General features: G+C 37.0%; 7 protein-coding genes across 7 annotated transcripts; 2 read left to right on the forward strand and 5 right to left on the reverse strand.

Annotated features, from left to right (window-relative positions):
* Window positions 1-544: 544 nt before the first annotated feature.
* GCK72_007870 (uncharacterized protein) lies at window positions 545-6,445 on the reverse strand (the record flags this gene model as incomplete). The annotated part of the gene is made up of 6 exons (XM_053726502.1): window positions 545-713; window positions 1,447-1,727; window positions 3,162-3,651; window positions 5,509-5,580; window positions 5,627-6,331; window positions 6,381-6,445. 6 exons carry the CDS (start codon window positions 6,443-6,445, stop codon window positions 545-547), a joined length of 1,782 nt encoding a protein of 593 aa, XP_053590696.1.
* Window positions 6,446-7,218: 773 nt separating this feature from the next.
* On the reverse strand, window positions 7,219-8,224 carry GCK72_007871 (uncharacterized protein; the record flags this gene model as incomplete). Its single annotated transcript, XM_003097458.2, has 3 exons — window positions 7,219-7,354; window positions 7,401-8,111; window positions 8,160-8,224. The coding sequence occupies 3 exons, from the start codon at window positions 8,222-8,224 to the stop codon at window positions 7,219-7,221; spliced, it is 912 nt and encodes a 303-aa protein (XP_003097506.2).
* An 833-nt stretch (window positions 8,225-9,057) lies between these two features.
* Window positions 9,058-10,088, reverse strand: GCK72_007872 (uncharacterized protein; the record flags this gene model as incomplete). Its single annotated transcript, XM_053726503.1, has 3 exons — window positions 9,058-9,203; window positions 9,349-9,974; window positions 10,024-10,088. 3 exons carry the CDS (start codon window positions 10,086-10,088, stop codon window positions 9,058-9,060), a joined length of 837 nt encoding a protein of 278 aa, XP_053590697.1.
* A 206-nt stretch (window positions 10,089-10,294) lies between these two features.
* On the forward strand, window positions 10,295-11,311 carry GCK72_007873 (uncharacterized protein; the record flags this gene model as incomplete). The annotated part of the gene is made up of 3 exons (XM_053726504.1): window positions 10,295-10,359; window positions 10,409-11,128; window positions 11,182-11,311. The coding sequence occupies 3 exons, from the start codon at window positions 10,295-10,297 to the stop codon at window positions 11,309-11,311; spliced, it is 915 nt and encodes a 304-aa protein (XP_053590698.1).
* Window positions 11,312-11,760: 449 nt separating this feature from the next.
* On the reverse strand, window positions 11,761-12,749 carry GCK72_007874 (uncharacterized protein; the record flags this gene model as incomplete). Its single annotated transcript, XM_003097504.2, has 3 exons — window positions 11,761-11,881; window positions 11,928-12,635; window positions 12,685-12,749. 3 exons carry the CDS (start codon window positions 12,747-12,749, stop codon window positions 11,761-11,763), a joined length of 894 nt encoding a protein of 297 aa, XP_003097552.2.
* A 327-nt stretch (window positions 12,750-13,076) lies between these two features.
* GCK72_007875 (uncharacterized protein) lies at window positions 13,077-14,089 on the forward strand (the record flags this gene model as incomplete). Its single annotated transcript, XM_053726505.1, has 3 exons — window positions 13,077-13,141; window positions 13,191-13,916; window positions 13,963-14,089. The coding sequence occupies 3 exons, from the start codon at window positions 13,077-13,079 to the stop codon at window positions 14,087-14,089; spliced, it is 918 nt and encodes a 305-aa protein (XP_053590699.1).
* A 1,481-nt stretch (window positions 14,090-15,570) lies between these two features.
* On the reverse strand, window positions 15,571-16,611 carry GCK72_007876 (uncharacterized protein; the record flags this gene model as incomplete). The annotated part of the gene is made up of 3 exons (XM_053726506.1): window positions 15,571-15,709; window positions 15,753-16,496; window positions 16,547-16,611. 3 exons carry the CDS (start codon window positions 16,609-16,611, stop codon window positions 15,571-15,573), a joined length of 948 nt encoding a protein of 315 aa, XP_053590700.1.
* Between the last annotated feature and the right edge of the window lie 8 nt (window positions 16,612-16,619).

Raw genomic sequence — 16,619 nt, forward strand, 5'->3', positions numbered from 1 at the left:
AAGTTAGTATTACAGACTCTTTGATGGCTGAAATATTATAGTTCAACAAAAATCTACCCCTATTTCATTTTGTAGTTTTATTGAAATTCAGCTCATTCTGTAGTTGTAAGTTTCTATTTCTAATATTCAAACAATGTTTTATTGAGATGGGGAAGAGAAAATAGAAGCATTTAATTTAAATTAGTATAAAGTTATAAGATTTACTGATTTTCTGCTCATTTACTTATCAAAATTTCTTTATTGTTTCGCAATATATTTCATTTATTGGGCCGGCCCGATCCGGAGTCAAAAAGTGAGAATTTTTTATTCAAAAATGGTCAAAAATTATATTTTTTACTAAAAAAATCAGACACTTTCAAAATTTCAAATTTTTATACTGTGACCCGGCCGGTCGAAAGTCTGGCATTTCCAGTGCAAAAAGAAACACTGAAAATTTGAACGGAAAACGCGCCTGTCCAGTTGCTGGCGATTTTTTAAGCATTTGCAGTTGCTGTTTGCTGAAATATTTTATTTTGTGACAACAAAGATATTTGAGACAAGCAATTCAGTGAGGAATGTCAAATGTTGGGTCTGCCGCCATAACCTCCATCCGGAACATCCACGGAGCAACACTTTGCACATTTTTCTTCGAATGTCTCTTGACACCACCATACATCACAAGCTTCCTATCCTTCCCCATCTTGATAGCGACTCCATTGGCATAGAAGTGTTGTCTGAAATAAAAAACTCACTATCAGAGTGCTCAACCGAAGATAAAATCGATGGAAAAACAGTTTTTTTCCACCGGTGAAAATCGATTCTTCTCCCGGTCAATTTCTACAAGTTTTACAAAAAAAATCGGTAAAAATCTATTTTCTTCGATTGTGATTTGCAAAAAACCGATTATTTTTCGATTTTTACCGACTTTCATCGGTTTCTTCTAAAAGTTTAAGTTCTACGGCGGTTTTGTTGATAGAAAATTTGAGCAAAGATGATAAATTATCAATTTTAACGCAAAATCTGAATTAAGAACAGTGCAAATTTGATAGAAACGTGAAAGCACAAGGGTGCGCGACGCAAGGTCTCTTAAACGCGCTCCGTCGCTCAGCGGTTGGCACGGTGCCAAAAACAGGCTTGGCTGGGCTGAGTGCCAAGTTCAAGTTTAGCGTGTGTTTGTCGTATCTTTCAATAAAAAACGCGACGCACACGCATTGCGACTCGGCCGGTAAATTCAAAACTATTTGCTGCGGACCTTACGCCTCGCACCCCTGTGTGAAAGATCGCCGTAGAACTTGAACTTTCAGAAAAAAAAACCGATTTTCCCCGGAGAAAAACCGATATATATATTTTTTTCTAAAAACCAGCAAATATTCTCACCGATTTTTTAATCAATAACCGATTTTGATCGGTTATTAAGTATCGTTGGATCACCTTGCTCACTCTACCCATCTTTTCAACTCATCTTACCCAAGCCCCGGATGTTTTGCTGGAACTGCACCAAGACACTCTCTAAAATGATCGAATACATCCATAACCTTGTCATAGCTCTCTCGTCCCCAACTGAAACGAGTCCCAACTTCTCGAGCCCCAGAAGCAATCCAGTTCTCCACCAGTTTTTGTAGATCAGAAAGTGTGAATCGAGTATGATGTAGATGGAGGTGGTGGTTTTGAAGATTAAGAAGTTGGTTGAGTGTCGGGGACGCAATAGCTGGGAAGAGGAGGATCGAGAGGGTTTTGCAGGTTTTGATCTGGAATAAAACACTGTAAACGGAATGTTAGGAGTTGAAAAATATATCAAAATATAGGTCTCCGTATGTTCTATGTCTTTAGTCAAGTCTGTAGCGAGATGAGCTAAACAGTCATGGGACGTGACCTACATCATTGGAAAGCTGAAATTACGCTGATTCTGAATAAATATTCAGTTTTTTGCCTCCGAGGCCTGGTGTTCGAGAAAAATGAGGTTAAACTTTGGACCACTGACAGAACTCGCTGACATCTACATTTTGATATATTTTTCAGATCATAACATTCATTTTGAAGCAAATTTGGTCCGTTTTGACAGAATTCAATAGTTCAGCTCAATGGGCGGAGCTTGTGCAGGGGTTCACAGTGTAATAATTGCTATAGCGATATTTAGATAGATTAACGCTCGTTTTGAAATGGTTTTGAAAACTTTCCAGGAAAACGCGCCGCAGGTACGCCAGGTAAACGTTTTTTTTTGACAAAAAATGGCGTTAGGAATTTTGAGTTTTCTTAAAAATTGATTAGATTAATTTAGGAATACATCAGAAACGAGTAAAAATCGATTTTGATAGAAAAAGTGCGTCACAGGCGCCCCAGGTACTTGACGTAGGAAAAAGTAGATTTTATCGGATTTTTACATTTAAAAAATTGTTAATTTAACAATTTTCAATGTTTTAATGTCTGAAAATCACAAAAATTTAAAAAAAAAATTGTTCACGAGGAGTACACGAAACTCTCGCTCTGAATTTTCAATATAAATTGCAGCATAGGTACTTTCAGACACGCTAAATTCAAAAATTTAACTAATTTTTTGTGAAAACGTTTGAAAATTGAGATACAGTAAAAGCTTTTATGACAGGAATTGTACACAAGGAGTACACGAGGCATCAACTTTTTTGAATTTTTTGAAGAAAAATGTAAATTTAGACGGTTTGCAACGTTTTAGCGTCTGAAAATTTCAGAATATTCCAAAAAATCGGCTAAAATCGACCCTAGTGACTACAATTCCAAATAGAGTTATAATTAATTGTTTTTAACAGTTTTTTACTTGCAAACCGGGCCGAAACGGGCCGAGGGGGGCCAGCTCGTAACTCGCGTTAAACTCAATATTATGAGCTCAAAAATATACCAAAATGTAGATCTCGGCGAGTTCTATGCCACTGATATTATACGGGTCGGATGGCTATTCGTTAATGTGCCGCGGGCCGGGAAAAAGTGCCAAAAAACGCGAAAAAGGCCAAAAAAGCTATTCTAGCCCGGCCCGCGGCACATTATCGAATAGCTATATATTTTTCAGCTCATAATATTGAGTTTGAAGCGAGTTACGCGCCGGCCCGGTTTGCAAGTATGAAAAATGATTCCTTGTGAAACTGTTCAAAATCGAGTGAAAAAACCAATTGTGCGTCACAGGAGCCAATCTTTGGGGGTTTGTCCATCACCTCCATCTTCTCGAAAATCTCCAATATCTCATCTGTCGTCACCACAATTGTCACACTTTCCACTGTCTCCCAATCAACCATCTCTACCAAGTACTCATAATCCTCCATGCTTCGACACCTCAACTCTAAATTCACCGCTTTTATCGTCCAATCTTTTCTGTTTTTCAGAAAGCTGGGAATCTCATACACACGGAGTAATTCTCTTATCACTGTGTTGTTTCTGAGATAACTATCGAATATTTGTTGATGCATTTCCTCAGGCGACTTGTTCCATCGATAAGGACCTCCGGAATACATGTAAACATCACATAGATTTGGAATAGTTTGGAGATTGAGCCAATCTGATTGTTCTTGTGACCAAACTGGCCGGAATTTCCATTTTCTGTCGTTTATCTTCAGATCGTCACTTTCAATTGACACCGTATCGAAATGGAATGGTAGGAGGGAGTTGATGATGCGAAGGGATGGGATTCGGGTTTGGATTTGTTCTCTGGAAGAGAAATATTTGTTAAAAAAGTATAGGAGAGCATTTTTGTAGTTGAACACTTTTTGATAGCTCCGCCCACTTTGCGTCTTTAAAGTTGGAAGTTTGCAAAAATTGAAGAAAAACTGCATGAAACGCCAAAATGTGATTTTTTCATGAAAAAACTAGAAAATTCCATTTTTGACGTTAAAAACTATTCAAAACCTGATTTTTCATGTCGGAAATCACATTTCTAGCAAACATTTGGTGGCCGAGAAGAGTTTGGTCAAGCGCACCACTATAAAAATGGGTACCAGGGTTCGATCCCTCTTGAGGTCAATTTTTAAAAATTTTGATTTTTTCTGTTTTTAAATTATTTTATCTTTTAGATCAAATCCAGGGCTTTATTTTTGTAGTAGACAATTTTTTTATAGCTCCGCCCACTTTTGAGATATGCGCCTTTAAATATTGACTACTGTAGCTGTGGGGACCCTGAAGGCTGAAGACCTGTCTTTAAAGGCGCATATCTCAAAAGTGGGCGGAGCTACCTGAAAACTGTCAACTACAAAAATAGAAATCTAGATTTTATCTACAAGATAAAATAAATTCAAACACAAAAAATCAAAAATTGAAAAAATGTTCCGCAAGCGGGATCGAACCCTGCTGCCCATTCTCATAGTGGTGCACCTTGACCAATACCTTCTCGGCCAAATTTTTTCTAAAAATGTGTTTCCCAACATGGAAAATTAAATTTTGAATGGTTTTTAACGGCAAAAACGGATTTTTTGCAGTTATTTTGACGTAAAAATCATATTTTTGCGTTAAAAATGGCGACAAATTTAGGCAATTTCCAACTTTAAAGGTGCATAACACAAAAATGGGAGGAGCAATTGAAAAGTTGTTCACTAGAAATATTAAGAACTAGATTTGATCTACATAACCATACATAACATTTCAAATTTCTACAGTAACCGTGACGGTATCTCAAATGTAGTTCGCTTATCTTACAAAAAATACGATTTTTTTTCTGATTTTTAAAATGCAATTAATGTTCACACGTCGGAAAGGTAATGACTTGTCAGAGGGTTCAAACTTTGACCTCGTTTTTTTCGAATACCAGGCCTCGAGTGCAAAAACTGAATATATATTTGGAATCAGCGTTTTCTCAGCTTTCCAATGATGTAGGTCACGTCCCATAACTCCAGACCGAGTCGAGGGCCTTCCCTAGTCAGTGAAACAAATCTGGTCAAAAAATATAGTAAAAGTTGACAAAGACTTGTTGAAAAACTATAAAAACGCCGGAATTATGTATAAACCGAACTAAAATTAATGGAAATTGCACTCACCTCGTTTCCAGACTCAGCGATTTCAGCACAGACTTTGAAGCATCATAGGAGAGTGGTTTACTTCTCAAGAAAACTGAATTCACCATTTTCGGCTGAAAAACAACATTTTTGTTGCAGGAAACAAGAGGGAGCGGGGTGACGATTGTGATAAGCAAACAAATAAATGAAAAAGGTTATTCGATAGCGAAAAAAAAAGAATGATGAGAGAGCGGCAGGGTAATTTCAAAATTCTGACATCACTCGCACAAATTCAAACAGACTAGAGAGTAGTCCGAAGCTTTTTGGGTTCCGCTGTAAGGACTACAGTAACCCGAAAATTTGTTTCACGTGTTTTCACGATGCATACAATACTCATTCTGTTTTGTTTATGTTATAATTCCAATTTATTTTATTGTTGTAATAGAAAAAAAGTAAAAAAAAAAGATACAATGGCGGTAACTCCGAAATAAGGATTCACAATCTCAAGCAGATTAATCCCGACACTTCAGACACTGGTTTCACAATTATGTTATAAAAAGCACTTGTAAAAAACACACACTTAGTTGCATAGACATGGATTTTAGTTTCATCGTTGATTGGGATCGAGAATCTAGAAGATCCTGGGAGGAATCTGAAAACTACCAGTTATTAGTTTCATTGTTATTTAATTGACATACCTCTCATTAACGCCATCCAAATCACTTTTGTATTCTCCAAACGCTTGTTCAAATTTACGTAACATGTCCCTGATGAAACCTTCGTCATATGAGGAAATCACAAAAGTGGTTCGAATATCTTTCTTGGTTTCAATATGATATTTAATCAATGGAATTATATCAATTCTAGAGTCGCAAAAGGATGTGAGCATCACAGTTTTGTTGTTCAACTTCTTAAGGTCTTCAACAGTGACTATCCGATCAATAAAGATATTCAGATCAAGCGTTTCCGCAGACTTCACAACTTGGAATGTTGAGGCTTCGGGGATAGTGACCACAGTTTTTAAAGGAAAACTTGGAGGGTCTATAAAAAGAATTGCAGTTTCGAAGTCAAAAATTGCTTCCAAAGAGTTGACTCTACATTTCAGATCGACAGGCAAGAAACCTGGGGGCAATCTGCAAAACCAACTCAACCTGTCCACATAGATCTTTGACCTTCCAGAGATCCAAAAGTGTGCCAACTTTTTCATTTTGTCTTCTTGGGTCTTTGATATCTGTCGGCTGAATGTTTTCCTTTTCATTTTGAGATTCACTTCATCCTTTTCACATGTAATCCATAATTTGTTGATAACGAGTTTGCTTTTCTCAATCTGAAGATTCTTGAGACAAAGTGGAATCAATTTATCAATTTTTTGAAGTCCTGGAGAGCGGCCAATGATATGTGCACTGAAAACAACATGATACAGAAACAATTACACAAATCAACTAGACCTACCGCTTAACTGCTTCCAAATGCTCCAAAACGCATTTAAGTCCAGGATAAGAAAGGGAGAGAGGCATTCTCCAATAGGAATAGAGGGAATAATGAGGTTGGAGAGTGAATAGGAGAGGGGGCTGGTCAAATACCATCTGCCACGTCACAATGTCTCCAGATGATGGGATAATAAGAGACTGTAGGGGGTGTTAATTGAGAAAATAACGGGACAGATGGGAATCTGAAGTCGTGTAAGGTGTCTGTGAGCGAGAGAAAGAGATTCTCTGTGATGAGATTTGTAGGTCGAACAACATCTGTCTGTCTTTAGATAAATCTAGATATTCCTACCATGGGAAACCGATTTAAGCAAATAAATGTTCGATTAAGATTAGATGAATTATTAAAATGTTCGTTCTGTTGAGTTTAAATCCAACTAACATCCGAAATTGCAATATTTGGATTCAGATAGACAGTAGCTTCCATATGAATACAGAGTTCTACTGTAACCCGAAATGTTGTTTGTTTTCACTATGCACTTTCCAATATATTTTATTGTTGCAATAGGAAAAAGTGAAAAAGATAAAGTTGAAGTACAAGGATTCATAATTTCAAGCAGATTATAATCTCAAACCTGAGGCGCTCATTATATTCAAACTCGTAGACAAATTGCAAGGAAGACTATAGTCCGGTGTCACAACAATTGTAGTTCTCAAAATCAAATATGAAAAACAGCTTTATTGTAAACAAGGAGAGAATGAAAAAGTTGAAAATTTTAAAAAGAAACAAGTAATGAGATAAATAGATTGAACATTGCAATTAAGCTGGGATGAGTCTCATGTTGATGTTTTGAAGAAGTAGATCATAATGCCAAGACTTCAGACACTGGTTTCACAATTATGTCACGGAAAACACTTGTTGTTTCCCTAGTTGTATAGACATGGATCTTAGTTTCATCGTTGATCGGGATAGAGAATCTAGAATATCCTGGGAGGAATCTGAAAACTATAAGTTGTAAGTTTGATTGCTATATAATCGACGTACCTCTCATTAAAATCCAAATCATTTCTGTATTCACCAAACGCTTGTTCAAACTCGCGTAACATCTCACTGAAGCAATTTTTGTCACCTGTTGAAATCTCAAAAGTGGTGCAAATATCTTTCTTAGTTTCAATATGATATTTAATCAATGGAATTATATCGATTCTAAAGTCCCAAAAGGATTTGATCATCACAGTTTTGTTTTCAAGCTTCTTGAGGTCTTCAACAGTGACGTTCCGGTGATTAACGAGAATCAGAGTAATGGTTTCCGCTAACTTCACAACTTGGTTGTCAAATAATGTTGAGGCCTCGGGAATAGTGAACACAGTTTTAAGAGGAAAACTTTGAGGGTCTATAAAAAGAATTGCAGTTTCGAAGTCAGAACCTGTTTCCAAAGAGTTGACTCTAAATTTCAGATCAACAGGCAAGAAACCTGGTGGCAAATTGTCATGCCAATTCAACCTGTTCACATAGATGTTTGACCTTCCACAGATATGAAAGCGTGCCAGTTTCTTTATTTTATCTTCTAGGCTTTCTGATATCTGTCGGCTAAATTTATTCCAAATCATCTCGTATTCTACCCGATCCTTATCACATGTAATCCATAATTTGTTGATAAAGAGTTTCCTTTTTCCAATATCAAGATTCATGAGACAAAGTGGTATCAATTTATCAATTTTCTGAAGGCCTGGTGCACGGGCAATGATATGTGCTCTAAAACCATATAATACTGATCGAGCTACACAAATCAACTAGACTTACCGCTTAACTGCCTCCAAATGCTCCAAAACGCATTTGAGGCTGGGATAAGAGAGGGGCAGAGTCATTCTCGAATAGGAATGAAGAGAATAATGAGGTTGGAGAGTGAATGAGGAAGGGATGGGTAGGTCAAATACCATCTGCCACGTCACAATGTCTCCAGATGATGGGATAATAAGAGACTGTAGGGGGTGTTAATTGAGAAAATAACAAGACAGATGGGAATCTGAAGTCGTCTAAGGTGTCTGTGAGCGAGAGAACGAGATTCTCTGTGACGAGATTTGTAGGTCGAACAACATCTGTCTCTGAACGCGGTCTCCAGATAATCTTACTGTGGGAAACCGATTTGAGCAAATAAATGTTCGATTAGGATCTGTAGAATTATTTAGATATCTGTTCAGTTGAGTATAACTCCAACAGTCGGTCGAATTTACAATATTTGGATTCGAGTAGTCGCTTTCATATGAATGCATGCATGTTTATATTCCAGTCTCGTCACAAGGACTACAATAACCCCAGAAATAGTTTTAAGTGCTTTCACAATGTAAACTATACTTCTGTCTTTTTATATTCTAATAATTGCTTTAAACTGTGGGAGTCTGTGGGAGTAGTATTCAGCGCGTATATTTCAAAGATCAAAGATCGCATCTGTATTTAAACTGACAAAAAGCAAAGCTTGAACATACATTGATGTGTGGGCGGAAAAAGTAATATTAATCATTAAAAAAAAAAGAGAATGATTCAAGGTTGAGATCATATGAATTAATTGATTGGGAGAGGAAAAAAGTGGTGGGGGGAGTGTAAAGTGAACAATCGAACACACTAATTCCAAGTTATTTCATTGTTGTAATCAAAAAAAAGCAAAAAGAAACAAGGGATTCACAATTTCAAGGTGGGCAGATTATAATCCAGAGACTATAGAGACTGGTTTCACAATAATTTTATAAGGAAAATATTTTTTATAAGGACAATCTTCTTCTGAATCATCGATTGCGTACACGCGGATTCTAGTCTCGTTGTTGATTGGGATGGAGAACTTAGGCAATCCTGGAATAAATCTGAAAATTAATAATTGATTTGAGTTATTATTTATTTTTGGCATGCCTTTCATTAACATCATCCAAATTCGATTGAAATTCACCAAACACAAGATCAAACTCGCGTAACTTTCTACTGAGGACATTTCTGTCACCTGTAGAAATCACAAAAGTGGTTCGAATATCTTTCTGAGTTTCAATATGATATTCGATCAATAGAATAATATCGATTATAAAGTCCCAAAAGGATTTGATCATCACAGTCTTGTTTTCAAGCTTCTTGAGGTCTTCAACAGTGACGTTCCGGTGATGAATGAGATTCAGAATAAGGGTTTCCGCAAACTTTACAACTTGGTTGTCAAATAATGTTGAAGACTTAAGGGTTGTGGCCACAGTTTTGAGAGGAAAACTACGAGGGTCAATATATGGAATTGCGGCTCCCAAGTCGCAGAATGCATTCAAAGAATTCACTCTAAATTTCAGATCAACAGGCAAGAAACCTGGTGGCAAACTGCAAAACCAACGCAACCTGTCCACATAGATCTTTGACCTTCCAGAGATCCAGAAGTGTGCCAACTTTTTCATTTTGTCTTCTTGGGACTCTGATATCTGTCTGCTGAATGTTTTCCTTTTCATTTTGAGATTCACTTCATCCTTTTCACATGTAATCCATAATTTGTTGATAACGAGCTCGCTTTTTCCAATATGAAGATTCTCCAAACAAAGTGGAATTAATTTATCAATTTTTTGATGACCTGGAGAACGGCCAATGATATGGGCTCTGAAAACAACATACTACTGATTGAGCTACTCAAATCAACTAGACTTACCGCTTAACTGCCTCCAAATGCTCCAAAACGCATAGAAGGCCTGGATAAGAGAGAGGGAAAGGCATTCTATAGTGGGGATGAAGGGAATAATGAGGTTGGAAGGGGTAATAGGAGACTGTAGGGGACAGTCTCGTTATTAGCTCAATTAACACCCCTACAGTTTCCCATTCACCTATCATCTATTGGCATTGTGACGTGGCAGATGGTATCTGACCAGCCCGTCTCTTATTCACTCTCCAACATCATTTTTCACTTCATCCCCACTCTAAGAATGCCTCTCCCCCTCTCTTATCCTGGCCTTAAATGTGTTCTTGAAAACTTGGAGGCAGTGAAGCGGTAGGTCTAGTTGACTAGAGTGATTTTCCCAATATTTTGTTGTTTTCAGTGCACATATCATTGGTCGCTCTCCGGGTCTTCAAAAAATTGATAAATTGATCCCACTATGTTTGGAGAATCTCTGTATTGACAGTGATGAAGTGACTATCAACAAATTAACAATTGAATGTGATAACGATGGAGTGAAATTTGAAATGCATGGAAAAACGTTCAGCCGGAAGGGATTAGACAGCCAGGAAGAAGCAATCAAAAACATTTTAAAATATTTTATCTGTAAAAAAGGAATTACACGTGTGGACAAGTTGGATTGGTGTTACAGTTTGTTCCCAGATGTCTCGGAGGCTCTCGATATCAATTTCAGAGTGAACTTTTTGTTTGCACCGTCGCGTCACAACTTTGAAACTGCAGTTCATTTCATAGACCCTAGTAGTTTTCCTCTGAAAAATGTGATCACTGCCCCTGATACCTCAACCTTTGACGAACAAATTGTGAAGTTCGCGGAAACCCTTAATCTGAATATCATTATTGATCGGATTGTCACTGTTGAAGATCTTAAGAAGCTGAACAACAAGATTGTGGTATTTCAATGCGTTCTCTACCCTAAAATTGAAATGGTTCCATTGATCAAGTATCATGTCGAAACTAAAAAAGTGGTTGAGACCACTTTCATAATTGCAACATATAGAAAAGATGCTATCAATGATATGTTACGCGAGTTTGAACTTGTATTTGGTGATTTCAGATGCGATTTGGATAACGTTAATGAGAGGTATGTATGAAGGTCCAATAAAAGAAAATCTCAAATTTATCATCAGTTTTCAGATTCATTCCCGGATCGTCTAAATACTTGATCCCAATTAACAACGAGTCTAAAATCCAGGTGTACGCAATCGAGGTTCCAGAAGAAAGTGGTCGATTGAAAATTGTGGTGAAACCAGTCTCGGGATTATGATCAACTAATCTAAAGCATCGACAGGACATCCATTTTCGCTAAGTATCCATTGTCATTTGTCTCATTACTTCCTTGTTCACAATAAACGGTTTTGCACAATAAATCATGTCAGACCTTTATAAAACTACAATCGTGAGGAAATAGGAATAATGTCTTCTTGTGATTGTGCAAAATTTGAAATATAATGAATTCGGGTGCATGAGAATTAAATAGTTGAGACTGATTGAACAACCCTTACATCTTATTCATCTTATTCAAGCTTCTAAATGAACCGAGGCATTTTTATATTTGGGTTCGGTAGCAAGGTCTAAGTTATCAATTCAGAAAAAATAAATTAAAATCGCATGAAACTGAGGTGGGAAAACATCAGAAAGTAACAAAATTAAGTGACACAGAACAAAACATCAATGTCAGGATGTCAAACATTTCTTCAAAGTAGTAGATCATAATCACGACACTGGTTTTACAATTAGTTTACACCCACCATATGGTGATTTCTCAGTTGCATAGGCATGGACTCTGGAATTATTGTTGATCGGGATAGAGAATCCAGAAGATTCTGGGAGGAATCTGAAAACTATCAGTTACACATTTGATTGGTATATATTTGACCCACCTCTCAATGACGCCATCCAATCGAAAGTCGCCAAACGCTAGTTCAAACTCGCTTAACATTCTATCCATGACAAATTTGGAATCTGCTGAAATCACAAAAGTGGTTTCTGTTGCTTTCTTAGTCTCTATCTGATATTTGATAAATTGAATTATATCAATTCTGGAGTGGTAATCTCGATTGAATTCCACAGTATTGTTGTTAAGTTTCTTAAGGTCTTCAACAGTGACTCTTTGGTAATGAATGAGAATCAGAATAAGGGATTTCGCTAACTTCACAACTTGGTTGTCAAATAATGTTGAGTCCTCGAGAATTGCGACCACAGTTTTTAGAGGAAAACTACGAGGGTCTATGAAAGGAATTGCAGTTTCGAAGTCGAAGAATGGTTCCAAAGAATTCACTCTAATTTTCAGATTGACAGGCATGAGATTTGGATGCAATCTGGGAAACCAATACAACTTATCTACACGGGCGATTGATCTTCCACAGATATAAAAGTTGATCAATTTCTTCATTGCGTTTTCCTGGCTGTCTGATACATGTCGTCTTAATCTTCTCCCATTCATTTCAAATTTCACTTCATCCTTATCATATTCAATCAACAATTTGTTAATAGTCAGGTTGTTACAGGCAATAGTAAGGTTTTCCGAACAAATCGGAATCAGTTTATTAATTTTTTGAAGACCTGGAGATCGAGCAATGATATGTGCTCTGAAAACAACAAAATATTGGGGAAAACTCACAAGTCAAGTAGACTCACCGCTTAACTGCCTCCAAGTTTTCCAGAATACATTTAATGCCGGGATAAGAGAGGGGGAGAGGCATTCTCCAGTTGGAATGAAAGGAATAATGATGTTGGGGATAATAGAAGACTGTAGCAGACTGTCTCGTTATTTGCTCAATTAGGAATAAAAGGAATAATGAGATTAGGAGAGTGAGTAGGAGAATGGCTGGTCAGATACCATCTGCCACGTCACAATGTCTACAGATCAAGGGATAATAGGAGACTGTAGGGGGTGTTAATTGATCAAATACTACACAACGCGAATACCCACAGTTATCTGGGGTCCGCCTTCAGTGGCAGATGGTATTTGACCCGCCCCTCATCTAGCCTCTCTCCAATCTCATTATTCCCCTCATTCCTATTGGAGAATGCCTCTCCCCCTCTCATATCCTGGCCTTAAATGTGTACTTGAAAACTTGGAAGCAGTAAAGCGGTAAGTCTTTTTGATTTGTGTAGCTTAATCAGTATTATGTTGTTTTCAGGGTTCATATAATTTCCCGTGCACCAGGCCTTCAAAAAGTAGATAAATTGATTCCACTGCGTTTGAAGGATTTCTCTATTGTAAAGGAAGAAATGACTATCAACACATTAAGAATTGGTTATGGTTATGATAAAGATAAAGTAAAATTCGAAAACGATATGAATGAGAAAACATTCAGCAGACAGAGAGGAGAGAGCAGTGAAGACAAAATGAAGAAATTTGTCAACTTTTATTTCTGTGGAAGGTCAATCATCCATGTGCACGAGTTGTGTTGGTGTGACGGAATGTTCCAAAATTTCTTGCCTGTCGATATGAAATTCAGAGTGAATTCGTTGACAGCGATATCCTATTATTTTAATACCGCAATTCCTTTCATAGACCCTCATAGTTTTCCTCTGAAAACTCTTTTCACTTCTATTGCCAACACCTCAATCTTCGACATCCAAGTAGTGAAGTTAACAGAAACTCTTCTTCTGAATCTCGCTATTGATCGGATAGTCACTGTTGAAGACCTCAAGAAGTTGAACAACAAAACAGTGATATTCAAACATTGTCGCTTCAGAATTGATTTGATTTCATTGATTAAATATCACATTGAAACTAAGAAAGATATTAGAACCACTTTTGTGATTCCAACAGATTGCAAAGGTTTTATCAATAATATGCTCCGTGAGTTTAATCTCGCGTTTGGTAAATTCCGATGCGATTTGAAGGGCGTGAATGAGAGGTATGTCAAATAAATAGCAATCAAAATTCTAACCTGTAGATTTCAGATTTCTCCCAGGATCTTCTAGATTCTCCATCCCTATCAACGATGGATCTAGAATCCATGTCTATGCAACTAAGGGATCTCAAAAGGGGTTCTATGAAATAATTGTGAAACCAGTCTCGGGATTATGATCTACTACTTCCAAACTTCGACATGATACCCACTTCTCTCCCATTTTTTCCGCTCCCAATCTTGTGATTAATAGGATCTGAGCCTTGAATCATTCCATTCTACTTTTTCATTATTAATATTATTTTCTTCCACCCACACTTCATTTTTAAGCTCCGTCTCAGCAAAGGCGAGCGCCTATATTTGATCTTTGATAAATATTTTTCCCACAGCCAGTTTAACACATTAATTGTATAATTGTTTCCTCTCGACATCACAATAAACATTGTTTGAAAATTAAAGTACGTAAAATAATAACACAAACAATTTTAAGCATCTCAACCATTATAATAACTTTAAAATGATTTTTATTAACTCAACATTACTCCTCAAACTCTCTCCCTGCCTCCTTGCGACGTCACATTGCCTACTGATGAAGGGATAATGGGAGACTGTAGAGCAGAGTTGCGCGGAAGTGTTTTTTTCTAAAACGGAAGTCGGAAGTCGGAAGTCGGAAGTAACATTTCTAATCCGGAAGTCGGAAGTAAAATTTCTAATCCGGAAGTCGGAAGTCGGAAGCAAAATTTTGAAAACGGAAGTCGGAAGCCGGAAGTCGGAAGTGAAAAAACGCCCGGAAGTCGGAAGTCGGAAGTCGGAAGTCGGAAGTAGATTTTTTCGCAAAGATTCAAAAACTCCTAGAAAAAGTTCATAAAATTCGCGAAAATCAGTGGAAAATTAGTTTTTGGCTGAAGAAAAGCTCATTTTCTGTCTTTTTAGACCATTTTTCCTTCTATTTCTGCGAGATGTACTTTTCCAAAATCCCACAATTATGGAATGACGGAAGTCGGAAGTAAACATCCGAAAACGGAAGTCGGAAGTTGGAAGTCGGAAGTAAAATTATGAAAACGGAAGTCGGAAGTCGGAAGTCGGAAGAAAAATTTTCAAAACGGAAGTCGGAAGTCGGAAGTGAAAAACATCCCGGAAGTCGGAAGTCGGAATTCCGCGCAACTCTGCTGTAGAGGGTGTGAGTTGAGCAAATAACGAAACAGGTCCCTGCGAGCGTGAATGTGAGGTGTAAAATTGAGTCTAAGATTGGTTTAGCGAATTTCAGTTATTATAAAGACATTTTCATAATTTTGAATTTTTTTATAAAGTTTGCCACTGTTTTTGTTATTTAATTAAAACCAGAATATTTGAACATTTGGGGATGTAAAAACACTAGATGATTGTTTATCAATTTGATTGATTCACACCACTTTTACAAATAAAAAAGAAATACAAAGAAGTTACAATTCAAAAGTGGGAGTGATACATATTCTCCGGTATCACCACGACTGCTGTTTGTAAAAATCTGACATAATATAATGTGCAAAACACGTTTATTGTAAAAGAGGAAGTAATAAGACAATTGACAATTTCAAAAAGAAACAAGAAATAAGGTCAATGGAGTGAAAATTGATATTAAGCAGAAATGATTCTCATGTTGGTGTTTTAAAGTAGTTGATCATGATCCCAAGACTTCAGACACTGGCCTGATCACAATTTTCAATCGACAACGGTCTTCTGGAACTTCCAATGCATACACTTGGATTCTAGACTCGTTGTTGATTGGGATGGAGAACTGTGGGGATTCGGGAATGAACCTGAAAACTTATAATTAATTAGACTTTCTCATATTTGACATACCTCTCATTAACACCATCCAAATCGCATCGAAATTCACCAAACGCTTGTTCAAACTCACTTAACATCTCATTGATGAAATCTTTGTCATCTGTTGAAATCACAAAAGTGGTTCTAATATCTTTCTTGGTTTCAATATGATATTTAATCAATGGAATTATATCAACTCTGGAGAAGCTAAAGTGTTCAAATACCACAGTCTTGTTGTTAAGTTTCTTAAGGTCTTCAACAGTGACTCTTGGGTAATGACCGAGATTCAGTTTAAGGGTTTCCGCTAACTTAACAACTTGGTTATCAAAAGTTGAGAGCTGAGGGATAGTGACCACAGTTTTCAGAGGAAAACTACAAGTGTCTATGAAAGAAATTGCAGCTTGAAAGTCTTCATGGGAGACTGCATCCAAAAAGTTCAGTCTAAACTTCAGGTTCGCAGGCAATAAATCTGGAAGCAAACTGTGAACATGGAACTTGGAGGAAAGTTGGAACTTGTCCACAAGGATTTTTGATCTTCCAGAGATATAATAGTTAATCAATTTCTTCATTTTTACTTCGAGGCTCACTGATATCTGACGGCTGAATTTTTTCCCATTCCTTTCGAATTTTAATTCATCTTTTTTGCATTTGATTGATAATTTGTTGATAGTCAGCTTATTGTTAAACCAATCACTGTCCATAGTAAGGTTTCCCAAACGAAGGGGAATCAGTTTATCTATTTTTTGAAGACTTGGTGCACGGCCGATGATATGTGCTCTGAAAATAACATAATACTAATTGATCTACACGGAATAGACTAGACTTACCGTTTAACTGCCTCCAGATGTTCCAGAATACATTGAAGGCCGGGATAAGAGAGGGGGAAAGGCATTTTACAGT

The sequence above is a fragment of the Caenorhabditis remanei genome, chromosome II, assembly GCF_010183535.1.
Source record: "Caenorhabditis remanei strain PX506 chromosome II, whole genome shotgun sequence".
Classification (NCBI taxonomy): Eukaryota; Metazoa; Nematoda; class Chromadorea; order Rhabditida; family Rhabditidae; genus Caenorhabditis; species Caenorhabditis remanei.